The sequence below is a fragment of the Lissotriton vulgaris genome, unplaced genomic scaffold, assembly GCF_964263255.1.
Source record: "Lissotriton vulgaris unplaced genomic scaffold, aLisVul1.2 SCAFFOLD_624, whole genome shotgun sequence".
Classification (NCBI taxonomy): domain Eukaryota; kingdom Metazoa; phylum Chordata; class Amphibia; order Caudata; family Salamandridae; genus Lissotriton; species Lissotriton vulgaris.
In genome coordinates this window covers 843,100-858,092 of record NW_028255427.1, presented here as the reverse complement: position 1 = coordinate 858,092, position 14,993 = coordinate 843,100, and the positions used below count along the sequence as shown (strand labels likewise).

General features: G+C 43.7%; 1 protein-coding gene across 1 annotated transcript in view; it reads right to left on the bottom strand.

Moving 5' to 3' along the window:
- The window catches only part of LOC147659130 (cytochrome P450 2G1-like), a 356,398-nt gene that overhangs the window by 154,054 nt on the left and 187,351 nt on the right, over nt 1–14,993 (bottom strand). The window contains exon 4 of the mRNA XM_086951950.1: nt 5,626–5,778. Coding sequence (XP_086808076.1) covers nt 5,626–5,778 — 153 coding nt within the window. The remainder of the gene's footprint in view (nt 1–5,625; nt 5,779–14,993) is intronic.

Sequence of the window (14,993 nt, the reverse complement as noted above, 5' to 3'; positions counted from 1 at the left end):
AACAAAAATCCTATGGCCATAACGGAGACACCCATGCAGGAAATGTTGTAGGTCTTGCTTGTCCTCAAAAGACATACTGTTAACAATTCAGTGGCCTACAATCCACCTACAGCATACATTAGTTGTTTTGCTGCCACTCTCATTTGCAATTGTTTAATTGCTTAGCTATCGTAGGCTTCCCTCCCTTTCTTTTATTATCTCCTCCATAGAGCATAGACCAAGTACTTGGGTTCTTTCTTGTTTTTGTTCTTCCTATTCTTTTTGCACAGGAATATTGTTTTGTAATAAAAGTATTTTGGTATTATAACTGGATGTGCAATGTGTGTTCCTACTGATAAGGCAGGTATACAGCTTCTTTTTTATGTTACTTTCATCGTATCTGTCGGAATTGATGCTTTAGTTACTTAGACCCACAACCATCCTACTCTGCGCCACTCTACTTTATGCTACTCAAGTTCAAGCCAATATACTACAGACCACTTTATACCATTCCAATTTACAGCACTCTACTCCACTCTAACCTACTTTAATCTATGCTTTTCTCCAATATACCACTCAACTCTACCCTACTCCACTCTAAGCCACTCAACTCCACTCCACGCCACACTACTTTATGCCACTGCACTGCATGCCACTCCAGTGTACTCTACAGGACTCCACACAATGCCACTTTACATAACACTAAAGCACTTTACTCTATGGCATTTTACACCACTCTACTTCATTCCAATTTAAGCCACTACACTCTATGCCACTCCTCTCTATTCTACTCCATGCCAATCTTCTCTATGCCACTCAATTCTATGCCATCCTACTCTATGCTGCGCCAACCTTTTCTATGCTGCTCTTCTCTATACCACTACACCCTAATCTATGCCACTCCACACAATGCTACTCTATACCACACGTTGCCACGCCACTCTAAATTACTCTACTGTATGCCACTGTAAACCACTCCACTTTATGCCACTCCACTCCATTCTATGCCACTCTAATCTATGTCACTCCACTCTTTGCCACTCCACTCTATGCCACTCTAATCGACGCCACTCTACATGTATCCACTCTATGCCTCTCAAATCTCCCTTGTGCTATGATGGTCTACTCCAATCCAGTTTATGCCACCCTTCACCACTTCACTATAAGCCACTGTACTCTATGCCTCTCCATTCCACTCTACACCACTCCACTCTTCACCACTTAATGCCACTTCACTCTATACCACTCTACTCCATGCCACTGCATTCAAATCTACACCACTCTACACCACTCTATGGCACTCTGCTCTATGCCCCTCTACTCTACTTCCCCCCACAGCACACCACTCCACTCTATGACACTTTATTCAATGCCACTCAACTCCATACCATTCCACACCATTCTATGCCACTCTAGTTTTTGCCACTATATGCCACTCTCCTCCACTCCACCCTTTACCACTCCATGTCACTCAACTCTATGCCACTCTTTACTACTCCACTCTACTCCATGCCACACCACTCTTCTTCACTCTACTCTACCCTACACCACTCTATGCCACTCTACTTGTCCCCACTCTACTCGATGACACTCCTACCTACTCCACACAATTCTACACTATGCCACTCTACAAAACTCTACTCTACACTACTCCACTCTGCACCACTCTGCACCACTCTATGCCACGCTACCCTACTATGTCACTCTACTTTATGCCACTCCACTCCACACAATGCCATTCTAGTGTGCTCTACAGAAATCTACTCTATGCCACTCCACTCTACCTTATTGCACTCTATTCTATGCCACTATAGTCTACTCCACACCACTCCACTCCACACAGTGCCACTCAATGGCACTCTACACCACTACCCTACTCTACTCTACTCTATGTCAGTTCACTCCACACTATGCTATTCTACTCTATGCCGTTCTACTTTATGTCTTTCCACTCTACGCCACTCCACTCTACGCCACTGTACTCGATTCCACTCTATGCCAATCTATGTCAGTCTGCTCTATGCCACTCCACTCTACACCACTCCCTTTTACTTTATGCTACTATATTCCACTCAACCTCACTCTATGGCACTTCACTCTATACAACTCTATTCTACGCCACCCCCCTCTCTTCCACTCTATTCCACACACTCCATTCTACTTGATGCCTCTCTATTCCACTCTATGCCATTCCACTCCATGCGTCGCTACTTTGCACCACGCTTCTATATGCCACTCCATGCTATTACACTCCACACAATGCTATTCAACTCTACGCCACTCTATGTCACTCCACTCGACTCTATGCCACTTTACGTCATTCCAGACCACTCTATGCCACTCTACTTTACGCCATTCTATGTCACTGTGACGGGGCAGGACATTCCTGTGAAGGACATGGTAATACCCAAGACTGGTGGTCAGCTGTACCCTTGACACCCCTTTCTGTTCCCTTTCAACAGCCTAACTCCCCTGACCCAGAGGAGTGGCTACAGTCAGAAACCGAACACTATTGGAAGGTCGAGGACGAAATAGAACAAGGCGCCTTTAATTCAACCTTTCAGGACGACGTAGCTCCGCCCATTTGGAACATCATGGAGCCAAAAGGAGGAGGATCCCGGAAGACGACGGACGGCGTTTCCCCGGTGGAAGAAGGAGTTACGGAGTGGAGAGCGAGAGCGGAATCGAGGAGTTGCGAAGAGGAAGAAGAGGAAGCCCCGACGAGCCCAGCTGTGAACAACAAGACAGGAGGCCAACGTCTCTGCGAATTGCCCCGCCACGCTCCCGCGGGAGGAGCGTGGCTAACTAAGGTACGGGGCAGAGTTCCGGGTTGGGTGGGTCGGAGTGGCCAGCCTACAGACTAACGGCCAGTGTAAATATCTGTACAGTCTCCCAGTACCTTTTCCCTCATGAGCACTATCAGCACTGTACTAGCTCTTGTGAATACACTGCGCACTTGGTATATATCCTGCTCCGGACGTCCCAGTGATTGCTTTTCTTTTTTCCTTTCTTTACGGTCCCGGCGTATACTGAGGACATCGCCTGTGGAGGATAGTGCCGAAACCACCGGTCTGGCTGAAACACCTCCCCTGCGTGGCCGAGCCACCCTGGAACTCCCAGCTTTCCCCAAGGGTGTAAGAACGGAGCCGGACGAGTTTGCCAGAATAAGACTCTCTAGTAGGAGAAGAAAATCTTATATGAAAATAAAACCCTCCTTAAAATCGTTACTCCAGGTTTCTGATTCAGTTCCTTCTGCACCTCCTGCTCCCGACCCTGTGCAGTCACTTACACTCTACTCTTCACCACTCTACTCTTCAGAACTCCACTCTACTCTACACCATGCCACTCTACTCAGTCAACTCTATGCCACTCTATTTTATGTCACTCTATTCTTTGTCAGTCTACTCTCTGTCAGTTCCCTCTACTCTACACCACTCTACTCTGCGCTGTTCTCTGCCAATCTACTATACACCATTCTACTCTATTGCACTCCACTATACACCAATCCAAGCCACTTGAATCTACATCAATCCAAACTACTCTATCCTACACTATTCTACTCTATGCCACTCTACTGCATGCCACTCCGCACAATTACATGTTACTCTGTTCTGCAGCACTCTATTCACTTTATTCTAAGGCACTGTACTCCATGCCACTATACTCTACACCACTCCACTCTAAGCCACTCTCTTCCACGCCATTCCATTCCTCTCTCTGCGATGTCACTCTACACCACTCTACTCTACACCACTGTACTTCTCGCCACTCCAGTCTATTACACCCCAATCTATGCCACTCTACTTCTTTGTTCTCCTCAACACTGTCCTTCCCAAGAGAATTGCGAGGTACCAGTTTAATGCACCTACGGTATAGATCAGTACCAGTCTTACACATCACTTTTAATTACGAGCAGAATTGCCCCTGCCTTTCATGCTATTAGGATGATGAAAAATGTAGCATTGAGCTGTGTAATACCAGCAACCCATTGCTTACACTGGCAAGAAGTCATAGAGCTCGAACAGCATGCACTATTAAACCAAGCTGCTATTGTAGTGTTATTATTTAACAGGTGGATTGGTGAAGGTTGCTTACTTTCTGCATGTGGCTTGCCTTGCTCATATTTTTACATTATCAGGTTCTCCCACCCTTCACTGTAGCTTTAAAGGTAGTTCAGCTTGGTCTACTAGGAACCTGCTGCAGCGCTCTGAAAGTAGAGTCACATCACTTGCAACACCTGCTTCCAGTCATTCCACAAATAGCATTAGGACCTGAGTGCACTAGCTGGGGAAAGAGAGGAGGGAGGATCCTCTCACTTCCCCCAACCTGCCTCAGACATCTGTGCCACTCAGAAAGGTGACAGAGCACGCAGAATGTGTACAGTGACAACACCAGGATATTTTCTAAACTGGTATGTGTCACGTAATTACGCTGCAAGGAGCTTCGAGCTGCCAGAGCTGACCTGCTATGGGGGACTACTTTCTTCCAACCTGATCATCCAGCCTTCTCTCGGCTCGCACTCCCGGCCATGCTCCCTGGCCTCCGTGACATGCCAGGACGGCTCAGGAGGCTTCAGACGCCGGGAAGAGGAGAGCCCTGCTCAGGAGGTGTGGGGGCATGGTGGGGTGAGGCACATGTTCGAAAAGAGATACAATTACCTACTTTATACAAGTGCCCCAAATGCTATCTCAAAATAGGGTAGAGCAGAACTCTGCAGAATTCCGCTGAGTTTTAATGCAACTTTGTGTAATTCCACGTAGTGTAACCCGGGGAACTCCGCCACCCCTATTCTACTACACTACACTCCATCCTATGCCTCTCTACTCTACACCACTATACACCACTCCAATCTATGCCACTCCAATCTATGTCACTCTATTCTACACTACTCTACTGTACACCACTTTACTCCATGCCACTCTACTCTACACCACTCCACTCTATGCCACGTCATGCCACTTTCCTCTACATCACCCCATGCCACTTACGTTTACCCATGCTGCCCTCTGTCTTTTTACTAGCTAATTAAAATCAGGGGATATACATAGTCTCTATCTTCATTTTCCAATGTTCAACAAGGAAGACCACTGAATGTTTGTGGGTCCCAACTTCCACCTTGGAGTGAAGTGTTGTGCATGTTGTGCAGTGGGATTATATCTACTTCCAATATTGTGGCCTAATTAGCTGACTGGAAGACTTGAAGTGCTTCTTATTGAGACAATGCTGGTGGTGTGACATGATCAGTGAATGCTACGTTTTTGCAAATCGTCTCTTAGGCCCACGAGTCATTAGTAAAAAAACACAAAGGTTGTTAACCAACTATTTGCTGGTAATACAGACCTGTGGCAGAGGGCACAGCTGGGATTTAATATGTTGGTGCTTTTAATAAAAGTAAGTAAATGATGCCATTACGTAAGTCAGGTATCTTTGTCAACATGTTTCATTATTTAAATTGTTAGATGCTTCACTGGAAGCAACTGTAGTTGTATGACTCTCTATTGCATTAATTATCCAATTAACCAATTCTACTTGCTTGTACTTAACTTTGCAAACTGATAGGACAATATAATGGATGCAATTGTCTTGTTATCCATCATAACACATGCATTATAGTAAGGTATACCCCTGCAATCAAATAATTTATACCTTTTTTGTTCCTGATCTCATCCATCATGCAGTTGGCTTCTTCTTGGACTCGTTGCTCAATGCTTCTCTTCCCTACTCCAAAATTCCTAAAGGTAGTAAGTGAAAAACGACGCATCTGTTTCCACCGTTCATTGTCATTAGTGAATGCCACTCCTATGGGCAGAAAGCAAATTAAAATATTCAGAGGAATACAGCTCAGAAAGTGATTTGGAGTGGAAATCATCCTAATGCACCACACTTTAGGTTCTCTTTGTTAATTAATTTCCAACAACATGATCACAAACAGCATAAAATCTCATGTACACATTATTGCATAAAAACATTAAAAAACAGGTTCTTTAAAAGAATGATATCGAACATAGCGTGGCTCAGCTGCCAGGTAGACTTAAGACAGGTTACAATTTTGCAAGTGTAAAAAATGAAGATATCAATTTAGGGACACATATAGTAAAGCTAGTCTAACCCCAAGCTCATTATGATATAACTTTCGATCTCTGCCACCAAGTATATAACAGGTATCTAGTTATTGCAAAGACAAGCGATTTTGTTGTATCTGACCTGAATATGTGTAAAGCTTCAAGGGGGCGTGAGAAGGAAAGCAGTCGGCAGGCTGGAATAATCCATGATTTCCTTGAGCTTGCATACATGGGACACCAAAAAGTAGAAATGTTCTATGGTTTCTAGAGCAGAATGACAGGACGGGCACAAGGGAGATATAGTAACATTTGCCCCACTATTTTTCCATGCATTTAGTGGAAGAGTCCCTGTCCTAAACTGTATATAAAGTGCTCGTGCCTGAGGGGGTTTGATGTCATCCATATACATGTCAAAATTAAAACAACTTTTAACATTTAAAAATTGAAGAATTAAAGTGCCTCATGCTGCAGTATCAGTAAAGGAGAAATCTACAAAATCCCAATATCTCTTTATTAACAAGGGGGCCATTTCTTTTGTTATAGACTGTGGGGCCTCGCACATCGCATCCAGGCCCAGTCTAAAAAGCCACTCCCTGACCCTATTGAACTAGGGCAATTGACCTATCTGTCTTTGAAGGGTTAGTGATTCCACCAACGCTTCTTTTACAGGGAGCTCGGTATTATTAGTCCAAATTCTGACCCAAAACATTAAGGCTTTGAGAACAGCAACATGTGTAATGGACTTAAGCCCTAGGTCAACGCTTAGTGGCAGTATTGGTGTATTAATAGGGAGATTGCCCTTAGGAATTTGTTTTCCGCTACCTCTAGCAGTTTCACATTATCCAGCCCCCACAGTTGGGACCCAAAAAGGGCAGCGTCTAGGCCTTTGGCCTTATGTATTTCAAGTATGGGAAAAAGTGGACGAAAGGTTGAGCATTTTGCCCTCTTTGCTACTGCGCAGTCTGCGTGTTGCAGTACCAGCTCACTCTTCTGAATTTGAGATATCCATGCTAGATTATCACTAATTCTGACTCCCAGGTAGTCGAAAGCCTTGACCTGTTCTAAATGTTGAGTACCCAACATCAGTTTACCCTGGGTGGATTTATAAGTGTTAAAAACCATGTATTTTGTTTTAGAGCAGTCAATTACAAGGCCCTGATCTTTGCATGATTCGGCAAACTTATTTAGAGTATTCTGAATACCCATCGGAGTCTTGGAGATCAAGAATGTATTGTCTGCGAATAGCAAGGAGGGTCAAAGACTACCTGCCAATCTTGGGGGTTTGCCTCCACAATCATACAACTCTTTGATTAGCCCGTTAATGTACAAAGTGAAAGAGTTGGGGGGAGCACACAACCCTAGCATACACCCTTGGAGATTACTATTCTGTTAGAAAGGCTACCATCTGACTTACTCCTAACTTTGGTATAGTTATCCTGATGTAAACGGACCAATAGGTGAAGTAAGTCACCTGGGAGTCCTAATTTTCTGAGTGTGGCCCTGAGCTTGGTGCGATCATTGGAATCAGAAGCCGTTTTGAGATCAACAAATACAACGAATAAGTGACCCTTCTGATTCTTCATTTCCTTCCAAATGAGCAGCAGGAATCTGAACACTTGATCTAGGGTACTCGTAGATGGCCTAAAGCCTGCCTGCAAGTGTTAGATAATGTTGTTCTCCTCTATCCAATTCTGGAGACGAAGCAGAATGACTTTGCAGAAAACCTTTTGGGAGACATCTATAAGACTTATTGGTCTGTAATTTGAGGGTTTCCCTTTATCTCCTTTTTTAAAAATGGGAATTATTTCAGCTCTTTTCCAGGTTGGGGTGATACCCCCACCACGCTGGGTGGCATTGAAGACCTTATAGAGCAAAGGGCCATAGATGTTAGGCTCTGCTTTGCACAGGTCTCCTGGAAATCTATCTAGGGCAGGAGCTTTCCCAGTCTGAGGAGTTAAGTTAATTGCTATTATAACTTCCTTAAAGGAGAAACCTTCGGAATATTCCTGTGTTGACATTAAAATACCTTCCCCTGTTACTGCTACTTTAATTATGTGCTTATATAGCGCTGGAATCACTCCCGAAGGGGTACCTCCGCGCTTCGACCGCTGCGAAACCCTTCCTGGCTTCCCTGAGAGATGGTCCCTTAATGGGTATCTCCAGGGTGAGACCAGGCATCCCCGGCGGTCTGGTGGGGCCGTTAGTGAAGATGAGGCAAGCTAGTGCCCAGAGTTGCCGAGTGTGATCGCTGATCAGAGTGGGCACCGAGGCGAGAGAATTATCGAGTCCGCTGACCCTGGTCCAGAAACCTGCCGCGTCGGGAATCGAACCCTGGTCCCGGGCCGTCCTCTGCTCTCGGGTCTGCCGCCTCTAACCAGTGAGCCACACTACTTCACATTACTTCACTTTTACCTTCTCTGCGTCACGGGCCACAACAATATAAAGCTTTTTAAAATATTCTTCCGTACATGCGGTTGTATGTAATAATCATCTTCACTGATCTGCTTAGTTGAGCCCTTAGAAAGAAGGTACCAGAAAAGTCAACTATCCTTCTGTCCTGGGGCGTGGCCACAGAGGCTACCAAGATGGCCGCCTCTGCCTGAAGCTCCGCTGGCTGGGTGCAATAATCCTCTGATTCCGCGATGTAGGAGCGTCCAAATTTGGGCAGACACCTACCTGTGGCCCCCGGAGACTGTGGATTTCGTCCCGATGCCGGGCGCTGGCTGCTGAGACCCCAGGGGCTGGCAAATGGCGGGCCACCGTGAAGACCTGCGGCATTCCCCGGCGAGGAAGACAACATCTGCGGGGCGGTGAGTCTTTGCCGCAGCGGGCGACCGGCGCTGCCATGTGCTCCCCCTACGCTCAGCTCTGTGGGTTCTCCTACCCCGATCCCCCTACTGCGGCTTCTGCTGGGTCCCCCTCATTGGCAGGGCGCTCTCTGGGCCTTCTCAGGCCTGGTGGGAGTGTCTGCGCCGGGGCCTGGCGTGCTGGTCTCGGCGGGGAGAGGAGCGGGCTTGAGAGGAGGCCCCGGTATCCCGCCTGGAGCTATGGCGGGGCTGGTCCCCGTTGGGCGCGCTGACTCCCCCCTCGACCCCCCCTGCCTACCCAAAGGCTGAATTGAGTGGCAGCTTCTCCTGAGGCAACCACGCGCGGGCGTGTGTGTGTGTCGCAGTGGCCTCCTTCGGCTCTGGTGCCGTGTTCCTGGGGGCACGATATGCCCTGAGCCCTTGGCCTCTCCGCTGGTGTCTGGCGTCCATTGGGTGCATCATCTCCTTCCAGATGGCAAATATCATCAGTGCCTCACCTGAAGCTGGCTAGGCGCCTGTGCCCTGTACCTGGTGCGTCCCGTCTGGTGTTGTGTGCCTGGATGGCGTTTCGCAGAGGCACGGTGCTGCATTTTCCGAGGCGATTTGCTCTGCAGCTGGCAGGGGACCTGAGTGACCGCCCCTCTTTCTTCTGTGGATGCCTCAATGCCCTCCATTTGCTGCCTGCTGATGTAACTGCTGCCTCGCTACTTTGCCTGCCCTGCATTGACTCTTCTACCTGGCACTTTGACTGTGCAACGTCCACGTGTTCGCTGTTCGTCTATTCTCCTGCTGGTCTCTCAGCGGCTGACCGGAGGCTGGATGTTGTAGAGTCAAGGGTCTCGGACGTGGAGGATGGTGCGTCAACCTCCTTGAAACGACTGGACAGGGTTGAAAAGATCCTTAAAGAAGTAGCTATCAAGAACGAAGATTTAGAGGCTCGCAGCCGCCGAAATAATATCCGCATCATTGGCATTCCGGAGACGACCTCCACTGGCCGTGTGGACACCTTTGTAGAACTGTTGCTTGTGGAACTGTTTGGCAGGGAGACCTTCATGCAGAGCTTCGTGGTTGAGCGCGCTCATAGGTCATTGGGGCCCTGACCTAGGCCGGGCTTTCCCCCGCGGCCCATCATTGCCAGGCTCATGCACTTCAGGGACAGAGATGCTGCTCTTCATTCGGCCCGTGACATGGGAGACGTCCAATGGCAGGGCAGCAAGTTGGCTTTTTTTCCTGCCTTTATCATCATGGTTCAGGAGGCGAGGCGCAAGTACAATGGAGTTAAGGCTGCCTTGAGGAACTTGGGGCTCAAGTACTGAAGAAATCAAAAAACCTTCCTAGGGGTCCCACTGATACTTGGTCCTTTTAAACCAACAAAAAAAGAAATTGGCACAGAAGCTGAAATATAAAAGAACATCTTTATTAACCTCAAATGAGTCAGGCTACCTCACACAGAAGCCTTAGCAACTGAATGAGGCAGTCTGAGGAGTACAGAAAACTGGGGCCTTATATATGCTTAGTGTTACATAATCAGCATAAGACCAAGGGGCAGTCCTGGCTCATGTAAGCATGCAAAATGACTAATATGGACATGCAAGATCTGCTTGCTCAACAAAGTGGGAGGAGCTAACAGTGGCTGTTTTTGGCAAACACATCCTGACATTTACATACTAGGAACAGTTGCAAGGACAGCTGCAAGCTCAACTGAGCATGTGCAAAAGTGGAAGATGCTGAATATAGTTTGTTTCTAGGCAGAATACAAGAGACGTCAACATTGAGGGAGGACAGAGCACATGGTGAGCACGTGGCAGCACATGGCAAACTAAAATGGCTGCCAGAAATACAAAATGGCTTTCAGCTCATGCTAACAAATCCGTCCAATATTTAACAGATGGTCCTTTTAGCATGAGCTAAAGACATTCCCATGATCCAGTAGGAACATAGAAAATATTTGCATATTAATTTTCATAAATATATAAATTTCCTAATTCATTGCTAGGTGGGCATTTTCCATTCTAAACATTTCATTAAGCGGGTACAAGCAGGAATACAAAGGGAACGGAGCATCAGGTCATAATTAACATACAGATTGCAGGAGAGAGTAATGGCCACGAATACAAACGGAATTATCATCTTTCTAGTCCTAAGCAAAAGAAAATCCTAAAATCATCTAGTAAACATTTTCAGGGCTCCTATGCATTTCAGTGATTATCAATTTCAGTTTCAGAATAGCTAATAAGACATCTCTAATAAAAACATTTTCCATTTGTCTGTTACATTTTCTTTTTATGAGGCCTAGAACATCAATCATATCTGGGACCAGGAGGCCCACACAGGGCCATAGGAATTAGAACGAAGAGCTGCAAAGGGCTGCTTCTCCTCAGAAATGGGACCACTAAAGGGGTACATTATTGACAAAAAGAAGAAGTCCTTGGGGAAATTGAAGCTGCTGTACAACCAGCCAGAGGGAGTCTTCTCCCTGTGTCCGTTTGAGCCTTACAGGCAGGCTCTTGTTGTTTCCACGGTGGAGCTGCACAACTCGCCACTCAAGAATCACAGCCCAGTTTCAAGGGAAAAGACTCTTCTTTCAGGATAGGGCAGTCACCTGATCCAGCGCTCCTAATGAAAAACTGTCTCACCAACGCTACCTATCTCCACAATACTCACCATTAATCATGAATCACTTGCCAAGGCCCATAAACCAACGAGACAATTTTTGAGCGACTGAATCATGTGACCTAATTAATCAGAACTATTCACAAACTATTTACATAATTATATACAACTGCAGTTTATCATTTCTTACCATGGATTTAAACATATGACATTTAATTAAGTCACTAAGGCGAATGGATCAACTGATGGTAACTAGACCATGAATAAACAAGACCAGCTTGTTGTTTCAAAATCTAATTTTTATTATCTTTATTATTCAAAGCAAGAGCATCTTTAATCAAGAATCTTTATTTTATTAGCAAAGTGAAAGCATCATTTTTAAAGGAAAAGACTTATTAGACTGACATTTCAAAGATAAATCAGTTAGCATGAATTAAAGCAAAATATAAGTTTCCATTCCCTAAATTCTATCTCCCTGTCTAAAACTCGCTTCACCTAGAAAGAATAATCTTTAAAGACTGCTGTCCTTACGTGCACCAAAGAGTCCAACAGCACGTCACGCCCTTCAGGAATCGGAAAGCGAGAGAGATTCCCTCCTGCCCATGGGGCCATGTTTTCTACCTTTCTAACTAGCTAATCATCCCAAAAGTGTTCATTTTTCTTTGCCATCAGAGTTCCCATTGGCTGTCTTATGTGGGACCGTATTGTGTCATCACCACTTTCAAACCGAGAACGGGCTCTTCTTTAGCCCTATTGTTCTTTGCTTTCGTGTCATTTCGCTTCCTCGAAAATGTAACATTTTATTCGAGCTACAGCTCATGACTTCCTTGCCTTGGCAATCTTGCCGCTTCCTGTCCTTGAATCGTTCTCTCCAAGAGCACGTTTAGCACAACTTATTAAACTGTATTTTTCTGACAAAATTGTCGACGTGGTAAAAGTTTCCACTTCTGTGCAAGGCTCCTTTTTGCAGGCCTAAGGCCTCTCTCGGAAACTATTATTTAAACAAACACAAAACATTAATTATTTAGAGAATTGATACCTATTCTGTTACCCACCCCCTTTGCTAATTATTAAAAACCCATTAGACTATGTCACCTAGCTGAGCACACAAAGCAGCATTTATATTTACCTTCTTCTTTTAAGCCACAAGGATTCTCCACGAGCTTTTGCCACATAAAAGACATAACATAACACAAGCACATAAATAAGCACATACCATTATTTAAACAGCCTCATTTAATACTGACAAAGACAATAGACAAGGTTAATTTATTATTTTCCACACACTTTCAATTGCAACATAGAGCATATAAATTAGTCCCACATGTTTTCTGAATGTATGCATTTTAAAACTAGGTTGGTTATAATTTCAACGCATGCTTATTAATACAGTTACATTGGTTATGGAAGTTTAACTTTGCGAGTTTGAACAAAATTTTATTCATCATCTCGCTCCATCAACTCCCTCATCTGGTGATTTCAAAATCACCAAACAACACCCAAAAATGTTTGCAAAAATGTTAACCCTACGAACATGTTTTGAACATTCACTGTATTAGTTTTTCTAAACTCTTGATTCAGCAGTTTGTCTACAACTCTCATATTGTGCTCTACGAAACTCTTCTAATTCTATTTCCTTCTCTTGTCTATAAATCCTTTTCTTTTCCCTTACATATTTCTTTCTCTTGTGTATCATGCAACTAATTTTTAACAAAAGTGTCACTATGACTATAACTATTACAGGATAAAGTATTTTACCAATAATTGAACTGCCAATCTCTTGAAACCAGTTTCTGATTGCTGCAAATCTTTTGCTCAATTGTTCTGAAAAATGTTCATCTTCTAAAAGTTCTATCTCAGTATGTAATTCAGTAATATTCTTAATAAACATCTCTATGTTCTGGCTCTTATCTGGAATATATGTACAGCAATGCTGGACATGTAAAATTCCACAAACTCCTCCCTCTTTTGCAAGCAGAATGTCTAATGCAAGACGGTTCTGCATTACCATAGTCCTCATAGCAATGAGTTCTGTATCAACTAATTGAAATCCACTTGCAGTGTCTGTTGACAATCTATCTACAATTGTGGACACTTTTCTGATTTTATTTGCATTCAGGGTTATTCCTATCATAGGTATTATTGCACCAAATATGTCTCCCATTATTTCTGAAAAACTTTCCCTCCTGAACCTATTCAGGTGTTTGCCAATTTCAAATGAACCTTTTGCATTTCTATCTACATGAACATTTTTTGGAAAAACTAAACCAATGTAACAAGTCCCATACCAGTGGTCTGGGAGATTGAAGTAAGCTTTGTTCCCACAAACAAAATAAATACCAGGAAAAATTGGATCTTTGCCTCCTTTAAAACCCCCCCTCCTAAGATGCGATAAGTATCTTCACATTGACTAGCGCCTACAAAGTAGTTGTCAAATTGAGTAGTATCTCTTATTATACAAAGTTTTCCACTAACAGGTTTATCTATGTGAATTGCTACATTCTCATTTCTGCCATTAAGCTTTTCATCCTCAATCTGCCAAAACTTAGATTTAGTTTGTTTCAGCATCTCATTTCTTTTGTAAATTGCTCTTCTCTCTTCAACCATGTTTAAGAGAGATGTCTCTTCGGTTCTCAACTTGCATGTTAAATTGTTTCTGAAAGCATATTCATAGGTGAGTTCATTAGTCACTATAAAAAATTCCCTCATCTGTTTAGCATGTTTTAGTTTATTTAGACTATTATCAACTTTTAGATTTGCAAAAATCTCATCATAATTAGAGTAGTAATACTCCAACCGACCTGTCCGATAAAACAAACTAGCTATTACACTACAAGTAATGCCGTAAGTAAGAGGAAGCATGTTATAAGTAACCCCCTCTGAAACAGAAGCAGGTAGTTTCACACAAATGTAACAATCCTTCACATCCATCACCTTAACATATTCAGATAAAAGTCTTGAAAAGGAATTACTAGAAAATTCACCAACAGATCTATCTTGGTGGATCTCTGGTTTGTGTTCAATGACTTTATTAGTTTTGCCCACTACATCATGAATATCTTGTTTAGCCACAACTTTACTAGTCATATTAGCTTTGTACATTTCTTTGTCAATTCCAAAAGGAAAAATTACAGCTAAAATTAACCAAACCAAAATTAATAAAATCACACCAATAGAAGACATTTTGCAACATCTTCTTAAAATAGAGCATCTTGAATTGCTGTTAGTATTAGGCATCTTTTACTTTGAGACAAGAGCCTTTAAAAAAAAAAGAAATTTTTATTTAAAAATCACTAAATATACACCATCCTTTTTTACTTCTTTTTTTTTAAATTAAGGAATCTTCTAACAGCTTTTCTTCGACCTTACATCTTACATCAATGTGTTTTTCCAGCTAACACAATTTCTTCGACCTTGTGTCACCTAACACAATTTCTTCGACCTTATGTCACCTATAACCTTTTAACCTTAAGTGAAAACAGAATCAATCATTATCTCTCATGTCATCTAAATCTTCTTGGCTACTACTATT